The sequence below is a fragment of the Natator depressus genome, chromosome 7, assembly GCF_965152275.1.
Source record: "Natator depressus isolate rNatDep1 chromosome 7, rNatDep2.hap1, whole genome shotgun sequence".
In the NCBI taxonomy this organism is placed as follows: Eukaryota; Metazoa; Chordata; order Testudines; family Cheloniidae; genus Natator; species Natator depressus.
In genome coordinates this window covers 15,161,082-15,174,410 of record NC_134240.1, presented here as the reverse complement: position 1 = coordinate 15,174,410, position 13,329 = coordinate 15,161,082, and the positions used below count along the sequence as shown (strand labels likewise).

At 44.4% G+C, this 13,329-nt stretch overlaps 1 protein-coding gene across 5 annotated transcripts in view; it reads left to right on the top strand.

Moving 5' to 3' along the window:
- The first annotated feature begins 956 nt into the window (after positions 1-956).
- Positions 957-13,329, top strand: part of SUMF1 (sulfatase modifying factor 1) — an 80,496-nt gene continuing 68,123 nt past the window's right edge. For 2 of the 5 annotated variants that reach the window (XM_074957533.1, XM_074957535.1), the window contains exon 1: positions 958-1,367. In XM_074957533.1, the coding sequence (XP_074813634.1) occupies positions 1,101-1,367 (267 nt within the window). In that variant the 5' untranslated portion in view covers positions 958-1,100. Of the gene's footprint in view, positions 1,368-13,329 lie in introns of all 5 variants that reach the window. The other 3 variants (XR_012640172.1, XM_074957536.1, XM_074957534.1) reach the window with 2 other exon arrangements.

The following is a 13,329-nucleotide window of genomic DNA, read 5'->3' as shown; positions in this document are numbered from 1 at the left end:
ACGTGATCATTCCTCTCTATTCGACATTGGTGAGGCCTCATCTGGAGTATTGCGTCCAGTTTTGGGCCCCACACTACAAGAAGGATGTGGAAAAATTGGAAAGAATCCAGCAGAGGACAATAAAAATTATTAGGGGACTGGAACACATGACTTATGAGGAGAGGCTGAGGGAACTGGGATTGTTTAGTCTGCAGAAGAGAAGAATGAGGGGGGATTTGATAGCTGCTTTCAACTACCTTAAAGGAGGTTCCAAAGAGGATGGATCTAGACTGTTCTCAGTGGTACCAAATGACAGAACAAGGAGTAATGGTCTCAAGTTGCAGTGGGGGAGGTTTAGGTTGGATATTAGGAAAAACTTTTTCACTAGGAGGGTGGTGAAGCACTGGACTGTGTTACCTACGGAGGTGGTGGAATCGCTTTCCTTAGAGGTTTTTAAGGTCAGGCTTGACAAAGCCCTGGCTGGGATGATTTAGTTGGGGATTGGTCCTGCTTTGAGCAGGGGGTTGGACTAGATGACCTCCTGAGGTCCCTTCCAACCCTGATATTCTATTCTATGATTCTAAGTGAAGACAGCCATGTTGAAGAGCTTACCTCTCTTGCATCATAGACCAATTCCTAGTTCCACCATGGTCCATGGGAGTTTTGCTGTTGATTTCATTGGGGTTATCATCTGAGTCTAGACTTTCATTATTCATTATTATTATCATCATCATTAATCTGGGTGAATTCAGTATACAACCAAGGCTCAGGACATTGAATAATATATTATAGCACGTTGGCTGGAGGGTCTTACAACACTTTGCAGGCACTAGCTGATGTAGCTTTGACACGTCTCTGAGGCAGAGAGGTAGCATTCGTCCCATTTTACAGACGGGGAAGCTGAGGCTCTTAGGCGTGGTGGGGCGCCTCCGACCATAAGACAAGGCGGTGGCAGAGGGGGGACTAGAACCCGGAGACCAGATTGCCTCATGGCAAGTAGCAGACGCTGGAAGCTGCAGCGCTGCCCCAGCGCGGCACAGCCCGCTCGGAAGCGAGCGCTGTCTCTTTAACGCCAGGGCAGGTCACCTGACTGCGCACGTCGCGCGGTGCCCCAAGCCAACATGGCTGCGCCCAGGGCAGGGTGGGCTGCGCCGAGCTGGGCTCTGGTGCTGGGCTTGGCGCTGTGCTCGGGGCCCGGGGCGGCGGCGAGCTCCTCCTCTTCCAGCGCGGCGGCGGCCTCCAAGGGGACGTGCGGCTGTAGCGCGGGCCGGGGGAGCGGCGGGGAGGCGGCCGCGGCGGCGGCGGCCTGGAGGTATTCCCCGGAGGCCAATGCCCCGAGTCCGGCCGTGGGGCCGGGCACCCACAAGGGGCCCGCTGCACACAGTCAGGTGGGCGAGGCCTACAGCTGCCCGTGGCGGGGGGCCTGGGCTCCCAGGATTGTGGTTTGGGATGGCAGGTGCCTTGTAAATGGGCTGGATGCTCAAAGCAATTTCCGTTATTAATTTATTTGACTTCTCGAGAACAGCAGTTTTTAGATGTGAGCGCTCCTTCAGCATGTAAAATATATGGCCCAGTAGACCAAAATACATGATAGGCTGTCCAAACCTTACAGCCTAGACTAGAATATGGGCCATCAATAACGCTGGGGAATGGGTAACCAGACTTGCATAATGACAGGTTTCAGAGTAAGCAGCCATGTTAGTCTATATCCGTAAAAAGAACAGGAGGACTTGTGGCACCTTAGAGACTAACACATTTATTAGAGCATAAGCTTTTGTGAGTTACAGCTCACTTCATCGGATGCATACAGTGGAAAATATAGTGGGAAGATTTTATATGCATAGAAAGTTCTTCTGCAGTTTGTAAACGATGTCACCATCACCAACACCAGAGCCATGTAGCACATTATGTTCTTCACTTGATTGATATCAAGTGGCATGATGACAAGAGCTTATGTATGGGTTGAGGCAGTATTGATTTTGACTTAGAAGGGAAGTTTAGTGTAAACAGTCTGGGTAATGTGACTAGCTTAATGGAAATGTATATCGGGGAGTAGCAGCAGTCTAGAAAGCATTTAGATTAGAGTGTTGTTCTGTGCTGAGATCTTAGAAAAGAGAACAGAAAAGTTAATGGCAGTATGTATACTACGTGCTTTTGACTCAGCTGTAGTTGCTTTGTTCTAAATGCTACCTAGTTGTTCCAGAAAAAATGCAATGAAAGCTGACTAGTATTGGAGGCTAGCAATGTAAGAAGGAAGTTATTAAACAAATAATTTAGTCTGGAGAGAAGCAATACATTCTAAAAATATGAAAGAGAACTCCTTTGTAGGTTATAATCAAGTTGCGGAACTTCCTGTTAGGAATAATCTTGAGGTAGCTTTGCAGAATTTGGAAATATACTGTGTTCATATGAACACTTAGAGCCAGATCCTCAGTTGCTGGAAACTAGCATAACTCTATTGATTTTAGAAGTACTATGCTGATTTATGCTAGCTGAGGATCTGATCATTAACATTTATGTTAGCTAGGTCAAAAAGGTCAAGTATCTGTCATAAGAATGGCCACACTGGGTCAGACCAATGGCCTATCTAGCCAAGTATCCTGTCTTCTGACAGTGGCCAGTGCCAGATGCTTGAATGGGAATGATCAGAATAAGGCCGTTATTCGAGTGATCCATCCCCTGTCGTCCAGTCCCGGTTTCTGGCAGTCAGACGTTTAGGGATACCTAAAGCATGGGGTTGTGTTCCTGTCCATCTTGGTTAATAGCCTATCCTCCGTTAACTTACCTTTTTTGAACCGAGGTATATTTTTGGCCTTCACAACATTCTCTGGCAATGAGTTCCACAGTTGACTGTGTTGTGTGGAAAAAGTATTTCCTTATGTTTGTGTTAAACCTGCTGCGTATTAATTTAATTGCGTGACACCTGGTTCTCGTGTTATGCGAGGGGATAAATAACACTTCCTTATTCACTTTCCCCACCCCATTCATGATTTTGTAGACCTTTCCCTTAGTCGTCTGTCTTCTAAGCTAAACAGTCCCAGTTTTTTAATCTCTCCTCCTATGAAAGTTGTTCCCTATCCCTAATTATTTTTGATGCCCTTCTCTGTACCTTTTCCAATATCTTTTCTGAGATGGGGTGACCAGAACTGTAAGTAATACTGAAGGTCAGGCCTACTATGGATTTATATAGTGGCATTATGATATTTTCTGTCGTCTTATCCTTTCTTAGTGGTTCTTAACATTCTGTTCGCTTTTCTGACCTGCTGCTGCACATTGAGCAGATGTTTTCAGAGAACTATTCACAATGACTCCAAGATCTCTTTCTTGAGTGGTAATGGCTAATTTAGACTCCCATCATTTTGTATCTATATTTGGGATTGTTTTCCAATGTACATTACTTTGCATTTATCAACACTGAATTTCATCTGCCATTTTCTTGCCCTGTCACCCAGTTTTGTAAGATCTCTTTGTAACTCTTCACAGTCAGCTTTGGACTTAACTATCTTGAGTAGTTTTGTATCATCTGCAGACTTTTTTTGCCACCTCACTGTTTATCCCCTTTTCCAAGTCACTTATGAAAATGTTGAACAGGACTGGCCCCAGTACAGATTCTTGGGGGTCCCTGCTTTTTCTCTCTTTGCAGTGTGAAAATTGACCATATATTCCTACCCTTTGTGTCCTATCTTTTAACTGATCCAGTTACTGATCCATGAGAGGACCTTCCCTCTTATCCTATGACTGCTTTCTTTGCTGAAGAGCCTTTGGTGTGGGACCTTGTGAAAGGCTTTCTGGAAGTCGACTGGATCACCCTTGTCCACATGTTTGTTAATGCCCCCACTGCTGCTCAAGAATTCTAATAGATTGGTGAAGCATGATTTCCCTTTACAAAAGCCATGTTCCTTTCAACAAATCGTGTTCATCTGTGTGTGTGATCATTTCTACTACAGTTTAAACCAATTTACCTGACACTGAAATTAGGCTTACTGGCCTGTAATTGCCAGGATCCCCTCTGGAGCCTCTTTTAAAAATCTGTTACATTAGCTGTCCTCCAGTCATCTGTTACAGAGGCTGATTTAAGCGAAAGGTTACATGCTACAGTTAATTGTGCAATTTCATATTTGAGTTTCTTCAGAACTCTTGGGTGAATATTATCTGGTGACTTAGTACTGTTTAATTTATCAATTTGTTCCCAAACCTCCTCTGTTGACATCTTAGTCTGGGACAGATTTGTCCCCTAAAAAGAATGGCTCAGATGTGGAAATCTCCTTCACATCCTTTGCAGTGAAGACTGATGCAAAGAATTCATTTAGTTTCTCTGCAACAACCTTGTCTTCCTGGAGTGCTCTTTAAGCACCTTAACCTTCTGTGTCTACGCTGATTGTTTTGCAGGCTTCCTGAGTGTGATATACTTAAAAATGATTTTTTTGCAGTTTAGTTTTTGTGGGTTTTTTTGGTAGTTGCTCTTATATTTTTACACTTGACTTGCCAGAGTTTGTGCCTTTCTATTTTCCTTAGCAGGATTTAACTTCCAATTTTTAAAGGCTGACTTTTTGCCTCTAACCACCTGCTTTATGTTCTTGTTTAGCCATGGTGGCGCTTTTTTTTTTTTTTGGTTCTCATGTTTTTGTGTGTGTGTGTGAATACGTTCAGTTTGAGCCTCTATTACAGTCTTTTTAAAAAGCTTCCATGCAGGTTGAAGGCATTTCATTCTTGTGACTGTTCCTTTTAATATCTGTTTAACTAGCTTCCTAATTTTTGTTCCCCCATTTGAAGTTAAATGCTACTACAGTGAGGTTCTTCAGTTGCTATTACTGAGAGGTTCACCTGTATTCACCTCTTGGATCAGATCGTGTGCTTCACTTAGGACTGAACCAAGAATTGCGTCTCCTCTTGTGGGTTCCAGGACTAGCTGCTCCAAAAAACGTTCATGGTGTCTCGAAATTTTATCTCTGCATCCTGTTCTGAGGTTATATCTACCAAGCCGATATGGGGATAGTTGAAAATTCCCATTATAATTGCCTTTTTTTTCTGTTTTTGTAGCCTTTCTCACCTCCCTGAGCATTTTGCAATCACAGTCACTATCCTGGTCAGGGTGGTCGGTAGTATATTCCTACAGCTATACTCGTACTAGTCAAGTATGGAATTTCTATCTATGGAGATTGTATGGTATAGTGTGATTCATTTAGATTTTTATTATCTTTATATTTCTTTCAATGTAGTGCCACTCCCACATCAGCACGATCTACTCTGTCATTCTTATATGTTGTGTGTCCTGGTATTACCGTGTCCCATTGATTATTATCGTTCCACCAAGTTTCTGTTATACCTATTATATCAATAATCTCGTTTAACACCCAGCACTCAGGGTCACCATCTTAGTTTTTTAGACTTAGGTATATGTAACCTCATACACCAGGTTATAAACTGATCAGCAGGGGTTGATCAGTCCCTCCCTCCCTGGCAGTTGCATAGCAGTACTGCACAACTGACCAAGTGCCTAACAGCAGTGTTTCAGAGTCTCTGAAGCCTGATACATGGGCTGCAATAATGGACACACATGCACTCATCTTGCAACTGCATTTGTGCCTGATGGGGGTCCTAGCGAAGCCAACAGAGCTCTAAGCAGAGTGAGAGGTCACCCCATGAGACATAGTTGAAGAATCAGCACCTAGATCAACTAACAGCTTTGAGGAAGAACTGGGACAGGATTAGCAGTAGTGATTGGAGAGTTCTGTCTTGCGGACTTACTTTCTTCAACAAAACTGAAGAAAAAAATCCATTTAGAAACTTTAATTGTGAGATGGCTTTTGTATTTCTTGAACTTCATTACTGAGAACATTTAGGCCTGGTCTACACTATGAGTTTGTCGAATTTAGCAGCATTAAATCGAATTAACCTTGCACCTGTCCACACAATGAAGCCATTTTTGTCGACATAAAGGGCTCTTAAAACCGATTTCTGTATTCCTCCCCAACGAGGGGATTAGCGCTGAAATAGACATTGCCGTTTCGAATTAGAGTTAGTGTGGATGCAATTCGATGGTATTGGCCTCCGGGAGCTATCCCACAGTGCATCATTGTGACTGCTCTGGACAGCATTCTGAACTTGGATGCACTGGCCAGGTGTAAAGGAAAAGCCCCAGGAACTTTTGAATCTCATTTCCTGTTTGGCCAGGCGAGCTCATCAGCACAGGTAACCATGCAGTCCCAGAATTGAAAAAGAGCTCCAGCATGGACCGGATCGCTGTATGGGGAGATGAATCCGTGCTATCAGAACTACGTTCCAAAAGACGAAATGCCAAAACATTTCAAAAAATCTCCGAGGCCATGAGGGACAGAGGCTACAGCAGGGACGCAACACAATGCCATGTGAAACTTAAGGAGCTCAGACAAGTGTACCAGAAAACCAAAGAATCAAAGGGACACTCTGGGACAGACATGCCGCTTCTATGCTGAGCTGCATGCAATTCTAGGGGGGGCTGCCACCACTACCCCACTCCTGTCCGTGGACTCCGATGATGGGGTACTCTCCGCCATGCCTGAAGATTTTGCGGATGGGGAAGATGAGGAGGAGGACGGGCTTGAGGACAGCACACTGTTCTCCCTGACAGCTAGGATCTTTTTCTCACCCTGACTGAAATACTCTCCCAACCCAACGAAGCTGGAGAAGGGACCTCTGGTGAGTGTACCTTTTAAAATAGAATACATGTTTTAAAAGCAAGCTTTTTTAATTGTTAATTTGCCCTGAGGACTTGGGATGCATTCGTGGCCAGTACAGCTACTGGAAAAGTCTGTTAACGTGTCTGGGGATGGAGCAGAAATCCTCCAGGGACATCTCCATGAAGCTGTCCTGGAGGTACTCTAAAAGCCTTTGCAGAAGGTTTCTGGGGAGAGCACCCTTATTCCGTCTCCATGGTAGGACACTTTGCCATGCCATGCTAGTAGCAAGTAATCTGATATCACTGCATGACAAAGCCTGGCAGCGTATGGTCCCGGTGTTTGCTGGCATTCAAGCAACATCCATTCTTTATCTCTCTGTATTATCCTCAGGAGAGTGATATTGTTCATGGTAACCTGATTGAAGTAGGGGAATTTAATTAAGGGGACATTCAGAGGTGGCCATTCCTACTGAGCTGTTTGCTTGGGGCTGAAAAGAAATCCTCCCCGCACTTAGCCAAGCGATGTGGTGGGGCGGGGGGCATTGGCGCTGAGCTCTTCGTGTTTGGCTAGCAGAGATCTTCCCTGATACCAGCCACGCGGTGGGGTGAGGGGTAAAGTGATCATCCCAGAGAATTGGATGGGGGGGTGTTAGTTTGGTTTATGCTGCTGCACGTTAACACTAAAACGCAGCGACTAAATGGCCAACTCAACGGGCTTAGCTTGGTATGGGAAAGGAGGGCACTGCTATTATGAAGGTTGCAGAAGCCGAAAGACTATGGCTTACCACGGCCTCCTGCAAGCCGAATTCTGTTGCCCGGCCCTGTGTGTGTGATCTCTCACACCAAAGCCGCAGGCACTCAATATAAGATGCAAAATGCGATCTTGTACCAAAATCACATGTGCTATGTAATGTGAATAGTGTTGTTCACTGTGAAAGTGTATAGCCATTGTTCTGTAAAATGTTTCTTTTTAAATATTTCATTCCCTTTTTTTCCTCCAGTAGCTGCAAATGTTTCAAGTCTCCCTTCTCTGTCCCAAAGGCTATCTCAGATAAGGTGGCAAAAAAAAACGCACGCACGATGAAATGTTCTCTGAGCTTATGCAGTTGTCCGGCACTGACAGAGCTCAGCAGAATGTGTGGAGGGACACAGTACAGGAAAGCGGCCAATGAAGGTGAAGACAGGAGGGACGATCGAGATGAGAGGTGGCGGCAGGAAGATCAGAGGAGGCAGGATGCAATGCTGGGGCTACTGTGGGGTCAAATGGACATGCTCCAGCATCTGGTGGAGGTTCAGGAATGGCAGCAGGATCACAGACTGCCATTGCAACCCCTGTTTAACCGCCCTCCCTCCTCCCCACGTTCCATCGCCTCCTCACCCAGATGCCCAAGGATGCGGAGGGGGAGGCTCCGGGCACCCAACCACTCCACCCCAGTGGACAGCCCAAGCAACAGAAGGCTGTCATTCAAAAAGTTTTGAAGTGGCCTTTTCTTTCCCTCCTGTCCTCCTCCCACACCCCACCCGGGCTACCTTGTGAGTTATCTCCCTATTTTTATAATCAATTAATAAAGAATACATGTTTTTTAAACGATAGTGACTTTATTTCCTTTGCAAGCAATCTGTGATCGAAGGGAGGAGGGCTGGTGGCTAACAGGGAATTAGAGTCAACCAGGGGGGCGGGTTTTCATCAAGGAGAAACAAACAGAAGTGTCACACGGTACCCTGGCCAGTCATGAAACTGGTTTTCAAAGCTTCTCTGATGCGCAGCGCTTCCTGCTGTGCTCTTCTAATCACCCTGGTGTCTGGCTGTGCGTATCCAGCGGCCAGGCAATTTGCCTCCACCTCCCATCCCACCATAAACACCTCCTCCTTACTCTCACAGAGATTGTGGAGCACACAGCAAGCAGCAATAACAATGGGAATATTGGTTTCGCTGAGGTCTGAGTGAGTCAGTAAATTGCACCAGTGACCCTTTAAATGTCCAAATGCACATTCTACCACCATTCTGCACTTGCTCAGCCTATAGTTGAACAGCTCCTGACTACTGTCCAGGGTGCCTGTGTACAGCTTCATGAGCCAGGGCATTAAGGGGTAGGCTGGGTCCCCAAGGATAACTATAGGCATTTCAACATCCCCAAGAGTTATTTTCTGGTCTGGGAAGTAAATCCCTTCCTGCAGCTGTTTAAACAGACCTGAGTTCCTGAAGACGCGAGCGTCATGAACCTTTCCCGGCCATCCCACGTTGATGTTCGTGAAATGGCCCTTGTGATCCACCAGTGCTTGCAGCACCATTGGAAAGTACCCCTTGCGGTTTATGTGCTGGCTGCCCTGGTGGTCCGGTCCCAAGATAGGGATATGCGTTCCGTCTATAGCCCCACCACAGATAGGGAATCCCATTGCAGCAAAGCCATCCACTATGACCTGCACATTTCCCAGAGTCACTAGCTTTTGATAGCATCAGCTCAATGATTGCGTTGGCTACTTGCATCACAGCAACCCCCACAGTAGATTTGCCCACTCCAAATTGATTCCCGACTGACCAGTAGCTGTCTTGCATTGCAAGCTTCCACAGGGCTAGTGTCACTCGCTTGTGAACGGTGAGGGCTGCTCTCATTTCGGTATTCTTGCTCTTCAGAGCAGGGGAAAGCAAGTCACAAAGTTCCTTGAAAGTGCCGTTATGTATGCGAAAGTTTCGGAGCCATCTAAACCTGCAACACTATGCAGTCCCACCAGTTTGTGCTTGTTTCGCAGGCCCAGAATCGGCGTTCCATGGCATGACCCTGCCCCATTAACACCATGATCTCCAAATTGCCAGGGACCAAGTTTTTGAGAAATCTCTGTCCATGTCACCGCGTTGCCGTTGCCTCCTCGCCTAGTTTTTCAGGTTCTGGTTCTGCATGATAATGCACGAGGTGTTTACAATGGTCATAACTGCTGCGGTGAGCTGAATGGGCTCCATGCTACCCGTGCTATGGCATCTGCTCAGGCAATCCAGAAAAAATGGCGCAAAATGATTGTCTCCCATTGTTTTCATGGAGGGAGGGTTGACTGACATTTACCCATAAGCACCCTTGACAAATTTTTGGCCCCATCAGGCACTGGGAGCTTAGCCCAGAATTCCAATGGGCAGCGGGAACTGTGGGCTAGCTACCCACAGTGCACCGCTCAGAATGTCTACGCTTGCCATGGTACTGTGGACGCACACCACCGAATTAATGTGCTTAGTGTGGACGCATGCACTTGACTTCACAATCTGTTCCCAAAAATTGACTTCTGTAAAATTGGAGTAATTTCGTAGTGTAGACAAGGCCTTACTTGAAAATATGAACTTTAATTAGTCTTTTTCAGTTGTCAAATGTGCAATGAACTAGGATCTTTAGTTTGTGACTATATACGAATGGTTAAGTCACACATTCAGGTGAGGAATAAATAGCCGGAGAAGAGGACCGCTGGAGCAATCCCAGTCCTTTTGAAAATGAAAAACTTCAGGATGAGTGACATCTTTCAGAGATTCCCACTTGGATTCACTAGACTGAAGATGCACGTTCTCAACAAAGTGCTACATTTTATATAATTGTGTGTTCTGCTCTGCTGCTCAGACATGCACCTGTTCTGGCAAGACCTTCCTATGGAACACTGGGATGTGCCAACTGATATGTAATGCTTTGTCTTTGGCAGGCACATTCCCATGCCTTCCCTTGAATGGGATTGGGAATGTGCTTGCCAGTGACTTATGTGGAATGGAATTGGATCAGTTTGCGTAAATACCAGTAGGTTGGTTTCTGCTATTGAAGTTGATGATTCCCTAGTGTAAGGCTGTAGTTATGCTTCTGAAGGATTATCATGTTCTCAGTACGAGTGTAGCCCTGCTTCTACGCTCTGGCATGGATCAGGGATAATAACGTAACATCAGTGGAGTTACGTCACTGTGTAACTGGTGTAATGGAGCTGAGAACTAGGCCCTGTTTGTATGTACGCGATCCCTTCAGTCTCATCATGCCGCTAAACTTTTAATTTTGTTCCCAAGTCCTTTCTATTTTGTTATATTCTTATTGAGAGATGGGGCGTAGAACTGAACACATTATTCCCCGTGAGGGGACACAGTACTATTTGTTATCTGACTCTTTTTATTTACTCTTTTCAGTTATAATTTCACTGATTAGTTATCCATAATAAAGGCTAAGTAAAACAGGAAACGGTAATGCCAAAAGAATAATCATTTGCCAGGTAGAGGTTCTCAAATCCTGTTGGGAAAACATGATTTTCTATATTAGAAAAAAAGACGGCTACCTGATATTCCTACAACTGTTGGAAAGCCTGTTACAGTAAAGGGAGACTAAAAGATGCCGTTGTATTAACATACAGTGGTTTTAATGAATTTGGAAAGGACTCTCTACCTTAAGACTTATCCATTTTAGTCTTGCATTACTCTGCCCTTCATCATTATTCATTGCAATTTAAAAGCTTTAGCTTCATCAAAATAAACTGCTAGCTTCTTCTTATCTGCTGTCATTCTAAGCTTTGTTAGAAAGAACTGCGGCAGTTATGCCTAAACTTGAGGTTTTTAATCAATTGGTATCTACTTCTTTCTGCTCATCTCGATAGCTCTTGCTATGGAACAAAAAATGTAAATTTAAATGACATTCCCTTTATTTCCACATACTTTAGGATCTTATCTATGTCAGTTAATGACCTCAAAGTAACTAATGTTTGGGACAAAAACGCAGAAGCCAGCAGACACCATGTAAATGGAGTACAAAATGCTTTAACGATCTTCAAAGATGGCTCAGATTTCATCCCAAAATTGTTTCAAACAATAAAAGGAAGTTTATGACTGAGATCTGGGTCATCAAAATGGTCAAAAAGACTCAATACCTAAACGTTGCATGAGTTGATATTATCTTCAGTAACCTGAAGTCTTCTGTGAGAATTGCATTATCCTTAATCAAAACACCTACAATGGTCTTAATGCTGTAGTTCCCTTAGTTTGTAGTTCATTTATTTTGTTTTCCCATGTGTTTAATGTTCTTTTCTGACAAGGTAGCTTTATAAACCGCTGATATTAACCTAGTTGACTTGATGGAAATGTGATGGCAACACTTGAGCAAGACAAAACTGTATTGAGTTATAGATCAGGAGATGAGGGGGAAAAGCAAAACTTATTGTCAGCATGGACAGCGTCTAAATCAATGTCTAAGTCTAATATGCAGCTGATGATAAAGGGTTCGCTTCTCCATCATTTCTACTTACTGTAAAATCAGACTACAAATTTTCCTGTGGGTGAACCTTTTCTTGGATGTTCCTCGGAAGCATTGAGCTAAAAACTAAAGAGAAGGGTGTGGGGTTGGAAATAGGATGTTCTCTTGCACAGCACAAGAAACAATCTAGGAATACTTAAATACACAGAATAAAATGTCCAAAGTGGATTGTCACCACTTAAATAATTCACAGGATAGTTAAAGAATAAAGCCCAAAGCCCCGTTATAAGGCTCATAAAAACTCAGTTAGGAGCTCTTATCAAAATGTAAGAAATTTAAAAGTGGGATCCCAAAGAGCAGGGGGAGGGATTATGACTCTTTGACGTTGGTATCTGAGGTGGGGCAGTCGGCAGCCCTAGCAGGCAGCTGCAGATGTTTCCAAAGATCAGATCTCTTATTCACAGACAAACTATGGTGCGCTTTGAAACTCAGTATTTTTCCGGAGGGGGATGTTCTTGATGCCTGAGGAATAGTTGGCCTTCTCCATCTCTGTCAGCAGGTGGTACTTTCTAAGGGGGTTTGTCCCTCTGTTCCATTTTAGCCGCATGTGTGATGGGAAGGGATCATCTGCATTGTAAGATTGGGGCAGCTAGTTTGGAGGTGGGCCTGGTGTCTGACAGATATTCTCATATATCCTCCCTATAAATATAACTACAAAAAAGACATCACTTCAGCAGATTTGGTCTCAAGATGCTCTGATTGGTTCTTGAGGACAACAAGCTGTGTGTACCATTTATGTGCATACGTCACTTGGCCAGAAGACAAGTATTGGTACATGCTGTACTCAGTGCAGTCAACTAGACACTCCTCACCCTGATTGATCTGCTGCTGGACTTCTGCCTCCGTAGTTAAACTTGGGCGTTTCCTCACCTTGGTGAAACTAAGTTCAATCTTCATTTTTAAGTTAGAAGCTAAGATTTTCATTTGTTGTTAGATGAACAGCGTTCTTGAATCCATTAACTAATTTTAGGAACTTGTTTCCCTTCAGTGCTGAACACCTCCACACTCACTGTCAGTCAGTGCTTCTTGGTTCAAATGGGTGCAAAGAGGCCATTTGTCACTTTGACACTATCACCTGCAATCAAAAGATGATTGTATTCCAAAACAGCAGCTTGCTTGAGCCATAAAATGGGTGGTGGTGTCGTAATTAGAATGTATACTCCAAAAGTCCTATGTTGGGCCTTAGACTTGGATGTCATGGTAGAAGCCTGTGGTGCATAGATGGGTGAGTGCCTGCATGATATGCGAATGTTGGGTTCAAAAGGAAGGCTTTTGAAGGCCACATTGATAACAGGGCATCTATCAGAATTCTTTAGATTGTGGGATGACGTGATCATTGAGCTGGAAAATTTTTTGTGTACTGATAACTGACTAGCAAGCTCAAAAATCTGTGACTCCCAAGCCTTCTCAGAGCACTTATTTTAGCTTCAGTGA